Source organism: Arachis hypogaea, chromosome 12 (genome assembly GCF_003086295.3).
Source record: "Arachis hypogaea cultivar Tifrunner chromosome 12, arahy.Tifrunner.gnm2.J5K5, whole genome shotgun sequence".
Taxonomy (NCBI): Eukaryota; Viridiplantae; Streptophyta; class Magnoliopsida; order Fabales; family Fabaceae; genus Arachis; species Arachis hypogaea.
The window spans coordinates 107,370,938-107,392,198 of record NC_092047.1 but is presented as its reverse complement, the minus strand read 5'-3'; the positions used below and the strand labels follow the sequence as shown (position 1 = coordinate 107,392,198).

The 21,261-nt window shown below is 27.6% G+C and overlaps 2 protein-coding genes across 4 annotated transcripts; one reads left to right on the top strand and one right to left on the bottom strand.

The window, feature by feature from the left end:
* Positions 1-6,441: 6,441 nt before the first annotated feature.
* LOC112728116 (uncharacterized) lies at positions 6,442-8,758 on the top strand. 3 transcript variants are annotated; one of them, XM_072209659.1, is made up of 3 exons: positions 6,481-6,649; positions 7,087-7,182; positions 7,282-8,758. In XM_072209659.1, exons 2-3 carry the CDS (start codon positions 7,111-7,113, stop codon positions 8,605-8,607), a joined length of 1,398 nt encoding a protein of 465 aa, XP_072065760.1. In that variant the 5' UTR covers positions 6,481-6,649; positions 7,087-7,110; the 3' UTR covers positions 8,608-8,758. The 3 variants fall into 3 exon arrangements, with proteins under 3 accessions (XP_025633908.1, XP_072065760.1, XP_025633909.1); XM_025778124.3 differs by having other exon boundaries at positions 6,482-6,649; positions 7,087-8,077; positions 8,213-8,758; XM_025778123.3 differs by having other exon boundaries at positions 6,442-6,649; positions 7,087-8,758.
* A 1,936-nt stretch (positions 8,759-10,694) lies between these two features.
* On the bottom strand, positions 10,695-11,165 carry LOC112728115 (senescence associated gene 20-like). The gene has a single exon (XM_025778122.3). The coding sequence runs from the start codon at positions 11,163-11,165 to the stop codon at positions 10,695-10,697; it is 471 nt and encodes a 156-aa protein (XP_025633907.1).
* Between the last annotated feature and the right edge of the window lie 10,096 nt (positions 11,166-21,261).

Below are 21,261 nucleotides of genomic sequence, written 5' to 3'. Positions count from 1 at the left end.
CTTCTATGAACTCGGTGCACCTAAGCTATAAAGGGGACAAATTAAAGTTGAATAAAGTTTGAAAACTTTGTTATATAAATATATCTTTCTATTATAAAGAAGATATTCAAAAAGTTTGGCACACAATTTTTTTGTTATTTCAAAAGTTTGAACTCAAAACATTTTAGTCAGAATATAGATTAGATATTTATCAATTTAACAATCTCATATTTGTTATTATTTATGTATTTTAATTTACAAAAAGATGAATTAATAGTCCTATTAATACACTAGTATTAAAATAAAAAAGAATGTGTCAGTAACAATTATTGTATTTATCATGTTTAGGGTTTTCTACCAATGCTTGATGTATAATGATTAAAACTTAAGATTGAAGGTGTATAGAATATTTTACGTCATAATATTTTTTTTTTTTAATTTTAGTTGATAAGAGAAGATACATTTTATATCTTTTAACACATCTCTTATGTAAAAGTCTCTTTTAGATTTGCTTAAAACTTATATAGGTTTTTCTTTTTTTTTTTTATTTGTCTTATACTCATTTTTTTTTTCTTTTTGGAATTCAATAAAGATATAATCATGATATTATATTTCTCCTAAAAGTTTAAACTAATAGGAAAAGGTACATAAATAATTTTATTTCTAATACGTCTCCTTGCACAAGAGTATTTTTTTGGATTTGTATAAATTTTTGTATAGACATTCTTTCTCTTTTTATTAACCTTACAATGAAATTCTTTCTTTTGGAGTTAATAAGGATCAAATTCTAAACTTTTAGATCATAGAATATCTAATAACATGTCATGATATCACTTCTCTCAAAAGTTTAAGCTAATGGGTGAGGCACATGAAAAATTATATCTCTAACACATCTCTTCATACAAAGCCTCTTTTAAGTTTGCATGAAGTTTGCATAGATTTTTTTTTTTTAATTTGTCTTATGCTAAATTTTTTTTCTTTTTTTTGGGGGGTTTAATATGAATTAAACTCTAAATTTTTCGGTTATAGAAATTCTGATACTAAATCATAATACCACTTTTGAAAAGTTTAAGCTAATAGAAAAAACTAAAAAAATAAATAAATGATTATATTTTTAACATTTTAAATATATAAAATAGATTGATAATTTAGTATTTTATTTTCTGCAATTAAAGGTTTCTACTTTGCAAGTTTTAGCAAATGCTCTTGTCAGGGCATTATGTATTTCTCTTATAAAACAAAATATATCTAAGAATTATTATCAAGGATCATATACTATATAAGACGCGACAGATTGCAGCGATTTAAAAAAAAAAGATTTTGCAGTGGTTTCAATTCGCTAAACAGTTTAGCAGCATTTAGTGGAATGTTGTCTTTGAGTACCGGAAAATGGTTTATTTTATTCCAACAATTGTTGAAAATCGCTACTAAATGAGTCTAATTATTTGTAGCAGTTTACAACCGTCGCTATTTTCTATTTAAAAAAATTAATTTGAAAAATTACTGAAAAATTAATTTGATGCAATTTAATTAAAGTATTATTATCACTATAACATAGTATTATTGGAAGTATAATTAACCTTATAGTTAATACTTAATAGTTTGATGTGGTCCAACAAATTAAGATGAGGTACATGCATACTTCTCTTATCCTTGGTGTCATGTGCTTAATGATATAATGTAATGTTGGATGCAGCATTGATCTGGCATTCCACTCTACCAAGGCCACTGAATACTGATAGTGATGTGAGTAGTACAAGACAATATTACCCAAATTTTTTATAGACGTAGTAGAAGAATGGGAATATGTGAAAATAAAGATACATTTTGGACACCTCTTTAGCTTTAATTAATTTATAATTATAATAACATAATATTATTACCTCAGACATGTCAATTTTGTAGGCTGCACTTGACATCACACTCTTAAATAGAAGGTTTATTTTTAATTAATTGTTATGCACTTAAATTGTAAAAGTGAACAGCTTTATATATTTTAATATTATCATCTAATTAATTAATTAAGCATTTGTCTTGTACAAATTTTAAATAATAAAATAATTGAATTAACAATACATACTTGTATATTTGTATAAATAAATTTAACACTAATAATGTCCACAGATAAAACCTAAAAGTAATATATAATTTAATAAACTAACAAATGAAAGTAGTGGTTTATGAGGTGTTGATCAAGAAGGGAGGAAGGAGTAGATCGACAAAGTGACAAACCAATGAAGTAGGTAAGGTGTCATTGGACACATTGCTTAATGGGAATAACACTCACAAGCACAATGTTTAATAGTGGAACAAAATAACAATAATAAAATCTAAGTTAGTTAATAACATTAAAAAATTGAAGTTAATATATGTAGTGGAGTATTAATTAATTAATTAATTTATTTAATTAAGCATTTTATGAGTGCTACACCTTCAGAAAAACAACATCATGTGCTTTCAGCATGCCTTTCAGGTAAGACAACACTGTTTAAGATTTAATTACTGGGTTTTGCCAGTGTTTTAATAATTAATATTATATTTATGATTATTATTAAATCTTAATAAGAGTCTTGTGAATTGCAACTTTGCAAGAGTGTGGCTTGCACATTTTATTGAAGTCCCATGAACTTTCATAATTTGATTAATTATTAATATATATATATATTTTTTTTTTGAATGAAAGAAATTGGTTTGGTACTTGAATTTGATTAGAACTTGACACCATGATATCGTCATGGAAGCGCAAGCAAATCATGAAATCTTGCAAATATCGCTCAAATCTGTGACTAGACACTGAGAATATGAAATTTTTATTATGCATATAGCTTTTAGGGTAGGGACAAGAGGCATTATATTTTCCGAGTGATGAAATGCATGAATGCTAATTTTGTCCAATCAAAAAGGAAGAGAAAGAAAATAAACATGATTTTAAGAATTTCCTTTTCTTCTTCTTATCGTGTCCCTAATGGGGATAATGGATACACAGTACACTCTAAAATTTTAATTGTATAGTTCATGATCTCATCATAATATATATAGGTAATTGAGTATCAACCTATAGTAATTCAAGAAGTATAATTATGAATTAAATTATAAAAAATAATTTTTAATTAGTCAATATTAATCTATTTTTTATTGTGAAGTTTTATAATCTGTATTTTTTAAAGGATTTAATATTTAAAATTAGAATTTAAAATTTAAAGTAAAAAATAATTTTATAAAACTAATATTAATTAGTTGAATTTTCTAATTGAACTCTTATTAATTTTACTATTCTTGATGAGATTAACTACTAATTATTGAGTTGTAATCGTCATGCACAGAAAATTGACACGTACGATATAAGGCAACATTAATGTGATTTAATTGAACATTTTCTTTGATTTGTTTTTGTGTTCATGAGTAAGACCAAATTTAGGGTACGGCAAGGAAACATATAATATGGCTATAGTTGACACGTTATATGATGAATAGGTTGAAAATTTGAAAATAAGTATCGCTTTCAAAAACATAGTGGACCGAAGTAAGCTCCTATGTCAATTCATGTTTTTTTTTGTAGGGCATCCATGCAAATTTATGTTGACTATTATAACAAAACATATAAAACCCATCATGGTAATACTACCCACTCTTTTTCGTCTAATAATAACTTTAATTTGGGACAAAACTACATTTCTTGAGAGGAATATAGAACAAACAAGAGAACCTTATTAGGTATATTCTTGGTTTGGGTATATGGGTGCGAGAGCTTTAAGAAGAGTAGTATTTATAATGTGAAAGACGTTTAAGTTAGTAGTAAAAATACAAAACGATTTTATTCAATAGCAACTACTTGAGGTTATCTTTGAGAGGACAGAGAAATTCAATCCGTTGCAATTTTCAAGTCGGATGGGAGTTGAGAGGACAGAGAAATTCAATCCGTTGATCAATGAATATTTAATTTCACCTAGTGTATTTATTATGAATTTGAAAAGAGTTTGTATCAGAGTCTTGTCAAATTGGGAAAGTATGAGTAACCAATGGAATATTTGTATAATGTGTATAATGGAGGTTAATGGAGTATTAGAGATATAATCATTAGTGTTATTTTTTTTCATCAGCTGAAGTTTTTGGGATGCGTGGTATCATGACATGGTATTAGAGCTCTAGATCTAAAAGGTCAAGAGTTCGATCCTAGGTGAATCCAAAAATCAGTTTAAGCTTTTGGGAAGATGTTTAAGCTTTTGGGATGATGTGTTTCGGTTGATAAAGTGTACTAGACTTCTTAATTCATTTGTTCGAGTAAATATTGAGAGTTTGAATCTCCTTATCTACGTAGCAATTTATTGACCAATAATAAATTTTTAAATAGAGTTAAATTTAAATTAATTTGGGTTGGTCGAGTGGTCAGCTCACTCGTCCGCTTAAACAAGTGTCGGGAGTTCGAATTCCGCCTTGTGCATGCAACAACCCATTGGCCAGCAGCAAACCCTTAAATGGAGCTCAGATTCGCGACGGATTAGTCCTTGACCTGTCGGGTTGAGAGATACCGTAAAAAAAAAAATAGAGTTAAATTCAGAATTGATTAGTACTTAATCAGTCGGATTAAAAAATACAATAAAAAATAAAAAAGGAATAGTTATCTATTTTGTGATTAGATCACACCCTATATTTATAGCCACGAATCGGGAAGAAATTCAAAGAAAGTCATCTAAATCTAGGATGAATTCCATGAAATAGGTGCACGGATTTTTTCCCCCTATCTTATTGTACCATTTTGTAATATATATCCAGAATTGAGTTTTTTGGGCTTTTTGGTCACTCCAAATGCCATATATTCTATCCACCTGGCGGAATTAAGAAAAAGTATTGTTGATTTATGCTTGCAAATATTTTTCTTAGTTTTCATAAATTTTGAAAATAAAATTTCTATAATGCATTTCGGATTACGATGATTTGAAAAGTAAGGACGTTTGGAAAGTTTTAAAAGTTACTTTTTTTTTAGTTTTTGTCTTATGAAAAATAGTAGTATTAATATTTGGTGTAATTTTTAAAATTAAATTGTAGCTTTTTAAAAAATTATTTAAGTGTTTATAAAGAAGTTAAAAAAATGACTTCTTTTGTAATAAATTTTTTTTTATCATATTTGTTTTAAAATAAGCACTTTTAGAATTAAAAACCAAACACAAAATAATTTATTTATAAATTACTTTTAATATAAATATTTATTGTTTAAGTTATTTTTTTAAAAAGAGTTTAATTAAGCTATTTATCCAAACTTTGCCTAAATGTAATTAGTGGTGAAACAATTTATGAGTATTTTGCACGTAACTGTTTATTGAGCTATGTAATTTGTTGACTAATGCTGAATCCACTCAAAATTATTCTTTTTACGAAGAAAAAATATTTAGTTGGCAAACTAGGTTACTTCTAACAATAGATAGATCAAGAGACATATATATTGTTACTTATTACGTAATAATGAAGCTTGAAATGTTTATAATCTATTTAGAATATCAATTTACTCTTGTGGAGCAATGGATGTTGTATCCATAAATAGAACAGTTAGATAACTAATTGGGTTTTTGTTAATAAACATCATACAAAATGATTAGGATTCTAAACTAAAATCTACAGTTCTAATCAATAAATTTACAGCTTATATGACAATTTTGCATTATACAAATTATGGTTTGATCTTTGAGCTTTATAATTATAGATTCAAAAATACCACCTCAAAATTGCTATAACTAACGGGTGTAGTAAAATTGCAATGTCTCTACAGTGTCATAATTACACTTACCAAAGCAAAAAGTTTTCAGGAATGTGATCATATTATCTTTTTTTCAACGTATGACAGGTCAAAGATTAATCCGTTGCAGATTTAATGAATTTTATTTAAAGGTTTGCTATTTGTTAATTAGTTGCTGCATACACAAGGTACAATTTAAATCCTGATACTTACTTAAATAGACTAATAAACTAACTATTAAACTAAGTCAAGTTAGTTATTGTGATCATATTACATTAGGTCAAGAAATTAAATAATGTGATATTTTTGTTAGCAAATCATGCTGGTCCATTTTCATTGGGCTAATCTTGGCTTGATTCTTGTTGTAATAAAAAAAACCTTAAGCCCCCATACCAGAAAAAAAAACTTAAGCCCCAAAAGAACAAAAATATGTGGCCACAGCCTTATTTCATTTAATTGATTTTAAATTATTTTTCAAGAGCAAATAATATACAGAGGAATAGGAATATGTGACCACAGCCTTATATGATACAACCTTATATATGTTACAAATAATTTCTCTTTTTTCTTAATTCATATTTCAAGTAATATTGAATCTTATCATCAACTTGTTAATTCTGTACATAAACAAACTGAGTACTAAATATTTTCATTTACACCAATCAATAAATTTTGGCATATGATCAAAAGGAGGGTCCACCACTCCACCGAATGCTTTTTACTTTTTTGAATAAAAGTTCAAACATATTCCCGCTTTTGCTTCAACAAGAACCGTTGCAAATTTTATATACATCACACTTTATTTTGCTTTTCCACGTTGAAATTCATGTTTCTCTCACTTCATCCACCCTTATTATTATTTCTTCTCTGAATTTTGTTGCAGCATTATTGTGGTATGTACTATGTAGAGCTTAAGGAAACTGGGTTGACACCAAATTGGTAAGTATGAGTCCCTCCACCAACCTCACTTGTATTGGATATTACCTTTTTTTTCTTTTGTTTATTTTTCAACATGTATATATATATATAGCTGCAATTTGTGTTTCTATGAACCATGTTTATTTGAAAGTTTGTTGCTTCCAATTTCTTCTTAGCAAATGTAGCTGCCTCTTGATGTAATTTTCGAAAGATGGTTAGCAGAGTTAGTAAGAAACAATATTGTATATTGTAGGTACGAGAATTTGAGTTTCATTGTTGATATGAGAATCATTTTAGGGGAGAAAGTCTTATAATCCAAGGAAAGTAGCAATCAAAGTATAAATACTTTATCCTCTCTGAACCTCAAACTTGCACAAGTAATGCTTCTTGGAATAGCATCCACTTTTTGAGGTTTCATTCAATCAGCTTTGAATCTTTTATGGACTTCTTCAATGCAGATAATCAGGTCATTATTATGACTCATGCTAGTGATTGGACAAAGCTTGCAAGAAACAACCTTGGATGAAACTCAAAACCCAAATGGTTTTCTTGAGGTTAATGATGAAAGGCTTCATCAAAAACTGAACAACAGAATGTTGAGAATTATTTCCAACATGTTCAAACCTCAGAGACTCATTTCACATTTTTTACAGGAAAATCTTATGAATCCTTTCAAGAATGCTATTTTTTCCAAGAAGAAGATTGATTGGTCATGTATTAGCACAACTTGCAAGCAATGGATCAAGAATCCTTTGAACATGGCACTTCTTCTATGGATAACTTGTGTCATCATCTCCGGCGCGATTCTCTTCCTAGTTATGACAGGAATGCTAAACAGAATCCTCACCAAGAAATCCCAAAGAGATGAATGGTTTGAAGCAAACAACCAAATCCTCAATGCTCTATTCACTCTCATGTGTCTATACCAACATCCGAAGAGATTCTACCATCTTGTTCTTCTTCTTAGGTGGAAACAAGAAGACATAACAATCCTCAGAAACTTGTATTGCAAGAATGGAAATCCCAAGCCTCATGAATTTTTCCACATGATGGTTGTTATTGTATTACTCCATGTTAATTGCTTTGCTCAATATGCATTATGCAGCCTTAATTTAGGGTTCGACCGGTCTAAAAGGCCGGCCGTTGGAGTTGGTATATGCATCTCGATCGCAATTGCTGCTCCAATTTTCGCAGGACTATACTGCTTTGTTAGCCCTCTAGGCAAGGAATATGAATCTGATGAAGTACATTGTTCAACCAGTTCAAGATTACCGTCCGAAATGAGCTTTTCTTTTGCATCAAGAAATGATCATGGCCTTGTTGTTATTGAGTATGCACCTGAATGGAGAGGAGGGCTATTTGATCTTAAGCAAAATCTTTCTGTTGCATACCAAACACTCTTCTGTGGTTTTTGCACTTTTGGAAGGAACATGAAAAGGCTTCACTTTGGTAACATTTATGTTCACATTTCAACTTTTTTTCTATTTTGTATGGCACCCTTTTGCATCTTTAATCTTGCTGCATTGCACATTGATGATGAGAATCTAAGAAGAATCATGGGGTTCATTGGTATATTGCTTTCAGTTTTTGGTTTACTCTATGGTGGATATTGGAGGATTCAAATGAGGAAAAGGTTCAATTTGCCACCAAATAATAATAGTAAACTTTGTTGTGGGAATCAAAATGTTAGAGATTGCATGCAATGGCTATTGTGTTGTTGGTGTTCTCTTGCACAAGAAGTTAGAACAGTGGAATTCTATGACATAGTTGAAGATAAATTCTCATGCAAAAATCAGAATCATGGAATGTTCAATTCTTCTTCACTTTGGAGCAGTCCTAGTTTGTCTAATAAGGTTTGCTCTGAAGAGTACTCCGATTATCATCATTATTATTCTGGAGAGAAACAGAAAAATCATGTTATGGAGGCTCCAATTGCACTGAGAATTAATGTGGAAGATAGTGTCATTAGAAGAACATGAGGAGGGAAAATTTTGTGTTATGTATACATGTCTAGTTTCAACATATCTTTGTATTTGTGTTCTGTCTTCATAACCAAATGTGATGAGGCTTTATAGCCATTATTATGACAGGTGTTTGTTTTGATTTATAATGAGATCGTTATTCAGATCATTTTGATTGACTACATTTGTAATTTTATACTAAAACAATTTATCGAAATATATAAAATCATATAAATTTCACTAAGCTAAATTATAAAGATCAACTAAAAATTTGAATAAACTTATGTAATGAACTATAAAATTTTGGGAGAACCATCACCACAAAAATTAGTTTATATGGTGGGAGATTTCAAAGTCTTAAATTTTTTTAAAATTTTTTTTAAGTATTGACTCTCGATATAGCTCTCTTTTTCAGGTATTGGTCCTTTTAAGAGTCAGCATTGTTAAGGTTTCATTAACTTACTACAATGGTCGAAAGCTCTCCACAGTGGTCCAACAAAAAAAATCAAAATCTTATATAACTCTTTTTCAAGTGTTTGTTTATTGATATAAATTTTTTTTTAAATATTAGTTTCACAAGACTTATAAAAAATTATAGTAACTTTAAGAATAGTTCAACCAAATATAAGCAATAACTTCTTAGTCAATTAGTAAAGGTAATTAGAAAAAGCAAATCCAAAAGATTAAAAATCTTACGTTTTATTTTTCAACTATGCTATATGTATATTAAAATTAACTATCAAAATTAGTCATTAGTATAAAATACATGTTAGAATATAAATATACATAAAAAATAAATTAAACTACATATATTTATATACAAATATATTAGTGACTGATTTTAATGATCAAATAGTATTTTTGTTCATTTTTAAAGGGGAAAGGGACACTCCTTGAGATCTCATAACCATTGATTTATTTTTTTTGGCTTTCCTATATTATATCAAAAGATTAAGAAAAAATAGTCCAATTATATTAAAATTCCTGCCAAAAAGAAGTCAAAAAGTTCTATTATGTTCAATTGGCCTAAATAATTGTGTCTTGCAGAAAAGTGTAGTTATGTCCTTAATTAATAGGAATTAGGAAGCTTGTTGAATCCAATGATTTCCCTTTTCAATAATTCAATTATTCGCCTTTCCTAAAGAAGCAACAAAAGTTCAGAATTATTGCTTGGTTGGCATTTTAACAAAATAATACTCTGAATATCACATACAAAAAGTAATTCACAAATTACAAAAAGACATTTTCTTTTTATTTTTATATATCCGCCAAAATTTAGGCACCATTTTCGAGACAAAATTGGCCAAATTAACTAATTTATTAAAAAATGTGGCCCCATTTTGTGACCCCTTTGGCTCATCATCAAAGTCAAATAAGGCTTCTGCATTTGCAATTTGCTTAGATTTTTTGTTCATTTCTATTACATTGATGTTACCGCCAAGTACCATTGTCATTCCAGAAGGAGGAAGAGGCAACGCAACAAATTAAATAAATTAAACAAAGCAATGACATGAAAAACACACATTTTGATTTTGGTTTAACTTAACTATTATTTTTATTAAAAAGTAATGTTATTTGTATTATTATGAGAAAAGACACAAAATTATACTTCTATTGTTTTTATTTTATAAGAAAATTGTTCAATTTTTTTTGTCCACTCAAACACTAGGAAACAATAAACATAGAGACATGAAAGTGATGTCTTATTTTTGTCTCAATATCTTTATGGTTATTTTGAATTACTTGCCAAATACAATATTAAAATTTAGTAATTTACTTTAATGTTTAATACCATTTGTTCTAAAAATTAACATTGTCCATAGTCCACAACCTAAATATATGCATGAAAATTCATTCTAGTTGGGCAAAACTACTACATTTATGTTTAACCCATGTAGACTATAGGGGCCACAATCATATGTCCTTAGATGACAAAATCAAGTACACACAAGTTGCACAACCATAACTTGTACCTAAAAAATTATGATACATTTTTCAATAATTGAGACTTCTTAGAACTATGGCTAGTTCAAAAGTTACATTTTTATAATTTTTTTTTCTCAAATTATAGTCTAAAAATTATAGACAAAAAATCTAAATACGTACTAAATGGCTAGAACCAGCCCCGGAAGTGACCTACGATACAAATCGCGAGGCTGGCTCTGCCAGAGAGTCAAGCTATTTTGCTTGATCTCCCACCTTGGAGGACTCAAATCCCTAACAACAAGCCATGTGTTGAAATACTCCCTAAATTGAGTAATCAAGCCATTCTTCAATGTCCAAACATGAACCCAATAGGCTTGTCCTTCCCACCCTTCAGTGATAACACAATCTCCTATGGATGTGAAGCTTCTAGGCTCAAACTTGAAGCCTTTGTTGAGTGCTGTTTCACCAGTGAGGACCTTCATCATGTGTTGGCATTCTGGGGGGCCATGGAACCACCATTCAAGATCACTTGCTAGCACCTTTGAAACCATTTCCATTTGGCCTTCTCCAAGAAGTGCCTTGTATAGAGACTCAACTATGGATTTGTTTTGAACACAAGAAGCTTCATCATACTTGTTTTTTGGTGCCATTTCTTGGTTTCCTATATGGAAATTAAGGGGCTAATAATATGTGCCTCTCTTTTTGGATATAGGAAGTGGCTCTAATTAGTTTCTTGTGTGCATGGAGAATATGGCTTTGGATTCATGTATATTTATAGGCCTGAGGAGGGAGATATATGTCCAATTCTTAGTACCTTAGCTTTTTGTGGAAGGAATTGAATAATAAATTATTGGGGGTATTAACTAATAAGACTGAATTTCAAATTTTAGAAGTTTTGTAACTCAATGTATTTATTTTTATACCTATATTATTTTGTATTTTTTTTCTTTAAATTATATTTAAGTCTAGACTTGACTGGTATAAAATTAGTCAAAGTGCTGGTAGAGTGCAGTACTCTCTAAAAATTAACTTATTATAAAAGGTTAAAAAATAAAATATAAAAAATAAAATATAATAAATTTTGAATTTTAAACTATAAATCATAAATCTAAAATTATTGATATAAAATATAATAAATAGAGAATTAAAATTTGTTTAATTAACAAAAATACAGTACTTTTCATTCACTACTAAGGTATATATAAAGATGAGACATAAAAGTAATAGGCCTATTAAATTATGAAAATGAAAAAAAAAATATTAAAAAACTTTAAAGTTTGATTCGTGATAGATTAATTAAATTTTTAGTAATAGAACATGAATGTTAATAATTGTATTAGAATAAAAAAATATTAATAAATAATTCACAAATAAAAAAACTTAGAAAATAAACTTGGCTATGAATTCAAGTTAATTCTGACAAAAAAAAAAAAAAAGAACTATTGTTTCAAAACTAAACTAATTTACATCTCCTGAAATATGAAATTCATATGGATAAATAAATAGATAGATTTAATTTTTTTTTCTCTTATTGAATTATATATAGTTATATACACACCGGAGATTGATGATTACTTTTATGATGTGACGATTGGACGAGGGTGTGGGATGATTAGGCCGTAGAACTAATTATTATAGCTGTGATTAATGCTGCACGTGTGAAGTGACAAATTAGAATCTGTCATCACACCCAAATTCACGTATAAACGCCAATCATATGCTATTGCAATTAAGCTCTCGAATAATGCTTTTGTATGACGTGTTGATCATAACGATGTGAAAAAAACCATGGTGTGGATATTTTCTAGAATGCCAACTCTACCCTTAGTTTGCCTCCTCATTTTTCTAAACAAAGAATATAATTCCATTTGAATCGACTGAGATTATTATTTTTGCCAAGAAATGAGGTTTAATTTTCTTTTTTTATTTTTAATGGAACTTCATATTTAAATTTAAGGAAAGCGATGTTGCAATTCCCAAATTTTTTTACATCACTTTTTTGTGTAATTCTTTCAAATTTTTGTTTTATTCTTATTATTTTAATTTTTATGATAATAAGATATATTTGATTGAGCGAGGGTGATTTGAAAATAATATATAATAAAATAGTGGTGTTATCATTTATAAAGTGATGCTATTCTATCTCTAAATTTACATTTTAAATTTTAATTTGTTACTTACACTAGCTAGCTCTTATTTTTATTTTCGTTTATGGCGAGAAAGTTAAGTTATTTTTGTGGCAGTGATAAAGGTTCCTTTTAATGGTGCCATGAAGAAGAGGAAGAGCATTGTTGAGGAGTTTGTGTAAAAATGATAATCTCACTATGAGAAGAGCTTTAATTAAACTCATTATAAATGTGATATGACATTTTCACAAAGCAAGTTATTTTCATTTGTACGTCTGGCACAACTTATGTACTAATTTTTATTAACCATTCCTTCAATTCTTTACAACAACTTAAATATTTTTATTAACCAATTTGGGTTGGTCGAGTGATCAGCTCACTTGTCCGCTTAAGTAGCGTTGGGGTTTCAAATTCTGCCTTGTGCATGCAGTAATTTATTGGCCAGCGACAAACCCTTAAATAGAGCTCTGATCCGCAACAGATTAGTCATTGACCTGTCGGGTTGGAAGATACCGTGGGTTAATGCTAGTACTCTTTAATAAACTTAGTTAATGCTAAGATATTTTTGTTGATTTTTTATAGTTGAGATAATTATATTATTAATATAATTTATATTAGTAATTCATAGATATTTATTTTAGTAGTAAAATCTAATATATCTAGTTAATAATTATCTTTTAAATGATATTTTATTACTAAATTTTGGATAAATTACCTTATAACTTTTTGGGTCTACAAGTTTTCAGCTACTCTCAGCCACATATTTTTTTTTAAAGAGTATTATTATTTGTGTTCTAATACATCTAATTTTAAGTATTATGTATTGTAATCAATCAACTGTTATGATAGGTGAAAATCACTATAAAGAAATCATATTATCAGAAAAAGAAGTATGCTTTTGAATACATTCCTATCTTTATTAGATAATATATTCACTTGAGTATTAAAATATCTTTCATAGATATTTCACTCAATGTGTTCTTTAAAGATCAAATATACTTGAAGAAGCTGAAAGAAGGAGACATTCCATTCCAAGCGAGTTATACCTAAGACTCTTCATACACAAAAATATTTATAAGTTTAAAATATATTTTATTATTTTCTATACTGAATCCATGATTTCTTATCAGAGTGTAAAACACTTATTATTGTAACTAATTTAATATTTATTATTTATATATATTGAATAAAAAATTAAATTAATAAATAAATTGTTGTCCATTAATATTGTTTATAAAATTACTTCATTCAAAAGTTTAAATTAATAAAAAAATAACATAAATGATTATATCTCTAATACTGTTTTTCAAATAAATTTTTTTTTGAATTATTTGAATTTTTATATAAATTTTTTTTATTTATCTTATGTTATTTTTTTATTCTTTTAGAGTTCATTAACAATCAAACTCTAGACTTTTTTTTTAAAAAAAAGGTCACCAAAAAACTCAATTAAACAATTCTAAATTTTTTAGACATAAAACTCTAATATCATAGAATAAAACCACTCCTCCAAAAATTTAAATTCATAAAAATAGATAATATGAATAATTATATCTCTAACAAATATATTTAACATATAATGCAAAACATTTATAGCAAAAAAATACCTTTGTGCCATCATAACATAACCGCGATCCCAAGAAATGTGGAAAGAATATCTTCCGTCATGAAATTGCAAAGTTCCAACAAGAAAAGAAGCATGGTTGGTGTTTATTAGTAGAACTTTCATTTCTTTTTTTTAACTTCACTTTTGTCCTTAATTTTTTGTAGTATCGTTCATCCAAATCCGGAAATCCCTGTCTTCTCTTGATAAAAATCGTCGTTTTCTATTGCAAATTTAGTTTTACCTAATATAAAAAAATCGAAAATAATTCATTGGCAATCACAAGACTCTATGACATTGATTCTTAGTGAAAAATGATAAAATATATGACATTTTTTTTAAGTGGCTGAAAACACGAAACGCCTGAACCAAGCTCTACGCGTATTCTACGTGTTTAGATTTTTCTTTATAGTAAATTATTATTATTATTATATTTTTACAATTTTCGCATTACTGAAAGAGAAAAATGAAAAAAAAAAAAAGTTAAATGTTAGACTCTCTATGTAACTAATGTTACATTCGAGTATTTAGCATGAAAATAAGAAATTTAACTAATTCACATATATTCGTTATAAAGGTTCGTTTGGAAAGTTTTAAAAATATTTTTTTTTATTTTGACTTATGAAAAGTAGTAGTATTAATGTATGGTACAATTTTCAAAACTAAATTGCGACTTTCTAAGAAGCTATTTAGGAAATTATAGAGAAGTTAAAAAAAAATAACTTCTCTCTTAATACTACTACTTTTTACCATATTTTTATAAAATAAGTATTTTTAAAATAAAAAATTTAAATACAAAAAAACTTATTTATAAACTACTTTTAATATAATTATTTATTGTTTAAACTATTTTTTCAAAAAGAAACTTAATTAAGTTGTTTATCCAAATTGGACATCTTAAATATTCAAATAGAATTAGCATTTAATGTAAGAATAGTTATCGTTTTTTAGTGACTAATGTAAGAATAGTTATCGTTTAGTTTTACTCAAATAAATTAAAGATTTTTTCACGATAAAATATTAAAATTTAATTACTTTTCATATCCGAAAAGAAAATCATACCTCAACACCTTGGAGGCCACCACGCGGTGATCCTCTCCTCGATCTTCCTCTATTTCAAAACTCTTTTTTTTGTGTGATAAATAAGAAGCAGAAGAAAAAAAGAAAAGAAAAAAATAAACATGGTAAATGATGAAGCATGTGATGTATATTGTAAAGCTAATTCTATTATGAGCTAATTAAAGAAAGAATTAGAAGTTAGCAAGTTAGTTAGAGAGAGTTAGCAAGTAAAATTATAACAGTTGTCACTAGCATTGTTATATATAGTACAACCAACTACTCTTGTAACTAACTTTGCAATTCACATATTCAATAACAAAGCTTCCTTCTTCTCATATTTGAAAGATTTAAGTATATATCAAAGGAAGGTTTTTATCCATGGAAAATCTTTCAAATAAAAAATGAGTTTAGATATAGGCTTAATTTCGGTAAACAACTTAATTAAATTCATTTTAAAAAAAAAAGTTCAAACAATAAATATTTATATTAAAAGTAATTTATAAATAAGTTATTTTGTATTTGATTTTTTTAATCCTAAAAATATTTATTTTACAAAAAGAGCGATAAAATTTTTATTATTAAAAAAATTATTTTTTTAACTTCTCCATAAACATTTAAATAACTTATTAAAAAGTTATAATTTAGTTTTAAAAATTACACGAAACATTAATATTGTTACTTTTCATAAATCAAAAATTTAAAAAAATAATTTTTGAAACTTCCCAAATAGACCTTTAGTTGAAGAGTAGGAAACAATATCATACAACACTTTAATATTTTCAGTGTAGATCTAAAAATTAAATTTAAGAGATTTAGATTTATCTTTGTTTTTATTTATTAAGATTTTTTATAATAAAAATGTATGCTTATCCTCATATTATAGTTAATATAGAGAACGTTTACTCTTCTTTAAAATAACATCTAATGTATTTCTGCAATTTGTAAATACTATTTAACTATTTATGATGAAACCTTACTTTTGTAAATTAAAAATAAAAAAATAAAAACGCTTTCCATAAAAGGAACTCTTTGCAATCACTAGAAAAAGTATAAAGCCCCCCTTTATTACTATTTTCAGGGGGTATATATCCGTATCTAAATTAGGGAGAAAATTAATGCAAAGCATGTGTAGGCAAAGGGGATACGATTCAATGACAAATTGGAGGCTATATTTATTGGGAAGGGGGGTATGGGCACTTTAATTTCTCACATGCATGGTGTAGGGGAACTTATCTCATGGCGACTAAATAAATAATGAAAGTAAAAATTCACACTTAATTTTTTATATAAAATTAATAATTAAAAATATTAACTAATTTAATATATTTGATAAAATTTATTATCTAATAAATTTAAGGGTTAAGTACGATTTTGGTTACTAAAGTATAGGTTGAAAATTTTTTTATTCCTAACCCTTTTTTGCTTACAAAATCGTACATAAGATTCAGCTAAATTTTAAAATCGTCCTTTAGACTAAAACACCATTTTTCTTCACCAAAATACTCAGTTTTTATTCTTCTTTTTCTTCTCAATCACAGTAGTATCTCCTTCTTTTTCTTCTTCTTCATCACAACATCAACAACAACAACAATAAAATAGAAATAATGTAATAAATATAAAAAATCAAAAATAGAAACATTTTTCGTCTCTATTCAGGATCAAATGAAACAGAAGAAACAGAAATATCAGAATAATAGAATCAGAATCAACAACAACGAAATAAGAATCAAAACCAATGTGATTAACAAAATCAACAAATCAACAATGCAAAAGAAACAGAAGCAGAAGAATCAAAAATGTAATTAACAAAATCAATAAATCAGAAGTAGAATCAGAACCCTAGGGAGGAGAAGCAACGAGCTAGTGACGAAGAGCAGTGGTGACTGGCGAGGAACAACGGTGAGCGACGAACAGCGAGAGCAACGGTTCCCCCTTCTTCCCTTCCCCGCGGTTCCCTTTCCTCGTCGCCACCTTCTTCTTCTTCCCCTCCTCCTTCTTCTTCTTATTCTTTCCTTCCCCGTGGTTCCCTTTCTTTGCCGCCCCCTTCTTCTTCTTCCCTTCCCTCTTCTTATTCTTCTCTTCTCCGTGGTTCCCTTTTTTCTTATTTTTTTTTATTTTATAATTTTTTTATTTTATAATTTTTTATTAGAGATAGTTTGGTCGAAAATTTTAAAATTTTAGTAAAAATAACAATTTTAAAATTTAGCTAAACTTTAAGGACGATTTTGTATGTAAAAAAAAAGTTGGAAACGAAAAATTTTTTTGGCCTATATCTTATGACCAAAATCGTACTTAACTCTAATTTTAACTACAAATTTTATATAAAATTAATTGGATGTGAATTGTCACGAATTTTATATATATGAGGATAAAATTAGGGTAATTTATGTTAATAAATTGATGATTGGATGATAAAATTATCCAAATGTCCTAAATAAAAATTGATTACACATCTACATAAATAAATCTATATAAATTGAATTAAAAAAAGTCGATTTAAACATATACACATAAATAGAATCAATCCAATTCAATTGATTCGATTTATGCACAAAATAAGACATTCATGTAAATCGAATTAACCTAATTCGATTGACTAAGACACGAGAGAATTTTTTCATTTTGAAAAATCTAAGTTTCTTTTTATGATAAATCGATACAAGTCAATTCGAATTATATATATAAAAAATACATCATAAATCAAAGGATAATTTACGCTACTAAAATAATATAAATGGGGATGAATATTACGCAGATGTCCTATATAAACTAAAAATTTTACAAGTTTTGTCCTGAACCACTATATATAAGTCAAATGACTTAAAAAATTTAAGCATTAAACTATAAATTCTGATTTCTAATTTAAATTTAAATTTTTAATTTATACACTAAATTCAATATCCAAATTTAGAGAATTAAAAAATAATTTTATAATTTATCAATTTTTTTTATTTATTTTATCAGTATTTTTATTTGTCAGTCTAATTCTTTTAGTCTAATAATCTAATAACATATTTTATATTCACACTTTTAATTTAAATATTACTAGCTAATTAATGACAAAAAATAATAAATTTTACTTACCTTCTAGTATTACTCAATGTATATGAACTATTAGTATTCAATTTAGTCGTGTGTTTTTTATTTAGGGTTGAACTTTCCTTCGTACTATTCATTTTAATAACAAAAAACATATTAATATATATTTATTTTATATTGTTTTATCGAATTTGGATTAATTTCGTAAAAAAAGAAATCGAAGCTTAAATAGACAACAAGAATAATTATGTCTCTAATAATTTTTAAATAATGTTTGATTTTTTTTCTTTTATTTGTTCTATGTTACTTTTTATTTTTAAAATTTACTAAGCATTAAAATTTAAACTTTTTGAATATAAAACTGAAATGATGTAAATAATTATATAATTATAATGATTATTGAAATATATTTTGATTAAACTGGCTGAAAATATATTTAAATCTTCAAAAATGAAATTATATCTAAACATCTGAAAAAAAAAATCATTTTCTATAATAGAATTCATTAGATGGGTCAATATATAATAGTGTGCATGTACTACTATATATGACAGGCTGGTACATAGTTGACAGAGTTTGACCATTGAATTCTATTTCGACGTAGACATGGCACCTACGCGCCATCGCTTTCACTTGGCCAGTCGTGGTCCTCACGCGTCATCTTATATGAATCTAACATAATATATAGTAGACAATTTCCGTTATTAATATGTAGGGTTTTATAAATCTATAAATTCATTAGTAAAATCTCAACTTGTTGATAAATGCCTTTGTGAATGTCAAAATTGTGTGTTGGAAAAACACTAATTAGGGGTGTCTGTGTATATAAAGCATTAGAGGAAAAGAAAGGAAAAGTCCTAGAAGTGTTTTAAGGTGTTTAGAATTTTTAATTTCTCATAAGAAAAATTCAAAAAAAAAAAAAACATAAAAAAAGAGGAGAGAACTAAAAGTCTTGTAACACATTAAATTTTTTATGGCTATATCCTTCAATAAAATAATTTATTATAATTATTATGATTTATATAATATTGTAGTTTATTAAAAGATATGAAATTAGAAAAAAATATTTTTAAAATTTTTAAAATGTTTCATCTCTTAGTTTTTTTCTAAAATAATTGAATAAGTAAAATGTTACGAGTCAATATACCTTTTATTAATATTAATTAATATTTTATTTTTATATTATTAAAATTTAAAATTTAAAATATAATTTAATATTTTTGTATAAAAACATATTTACTATCATATAACATTATTCTTTAAAGAAAATATGAAACGCTTGAGTTTCTATCTTATATAAACAATTGTTTTCATTTGGTTAAAGCATTGTTAATTGAATCCTGAATGTCACACGCTAAACTCGTGTACGGAATAATGATACTACCAAAATTTATTAGAGATAAAAATATAAACAAGATTAAAATGTAATTACCTCCCCCCCATTTGAGTGAACATAATTTATAAAATAAATTTTATGTGGAACTGTTTTGTCGATTTTTAACAAATCGATAGTGGTTTGATATCTAGTAGTCTAGGAGCGAAACATACTCCTCTGTGCGAGTACCAGTTTTTTAGAAGTGTATCAAAGCGTCTTCGATTAGACCAATATTAAAAATAAAAATAAAGTAAATCTGTAAATTAATAAATAAGACTTAAAAATTAAAGTTTTGAAAACTAAATAATAATAAAAAGAAAGGTTTGCAATGAAATTAAAGGAAAACAATAAAATGCCTTCGATTGGATCAAATGACTTCAACATAAAAGATTTAAATACAGAAGGATAAATTGAATAATGAAAGTAAAGAATACTAGGTAAATAAAATTAATTGAAATGTTAAGTTTACAAAAAAAAAAAAAAATTGAAAGAAAGAAGAAGATGGAAGGAACCCTACAGAAAATGTAACTCGATCGCAAACTTAGAAATTCGTTGGGATGTGAGAGTGCTAGAGTGTTTTTTCTGAGTAAAAGTTCCAACCCTTAATCCCTAACGCTTCCTAGTATTTATAAGCTGTCTTACATAACGGGTAATTAAGTTACAGTTAATTACAATTGAATGAAAAAATTACACAATCACTCTTGGTAACCGTTCCCGCTGCGTGATTGTAGATATTTCCCATGTTTTCCTCGTGTGATAGAGGCCACGAACCTTCCCGTTTCCACAACTATTCGACCAGCTTTTCGAAGGCTTCACTTAATTTCTCGAATCGAGTCTCCTATTTGATTTAACTTATTCGATCAACAAAACAATCGAAATCCAATCAGCGTTGAATACCTCCAGCTTCATACTCACGCGCGCGTCTTCTCGAGAAACTACACTTGACTCTTTTAGATTCAATTCATTTATATCGAAAATATTTTTTCGATCAACAAATTGCCCCTTGGATTAATGTGATTGTTTTCGATAATATTATCGACAAATAAAGCACTTAATCCAAAAGACGTCAGTTTTTTCAAATCAGTAATAATTGTCATTTAAACCCCATTACCATTGATTCACTCGACACGTCTCCCGAGACTTACGCTTCCTCTCTCTACCACTTTATCTTCCCCACGAAGTTACCTCTATTCGCATCCCCTTCTGCAGTAACGGCTACAGTGATACTTTAAATTGATCACTACTCTCTCCTTTATTCAAATTTCTTGAATCTTCATCATTCTCTGAGTTTCCTCTACACCGAAAAGCTCTTCACAAAATCTTTAACCTTTATTCCCTTTTTACTCTTCTTGATAATGGCTAGTTCTTCCTCACAAGCTGCCACCTAAGATAAGGGCAAAGGCCCCAGAACAACACCGCCATCTCCACCGGCCCTTCGCATTCTCAATCAAGTCAATGATGAAGTCATTGACGATCCCCATTTGCCAACTAATGACACCAGAATTCTAATACCATTCACCATTGGTGCGGATACACACTACTTC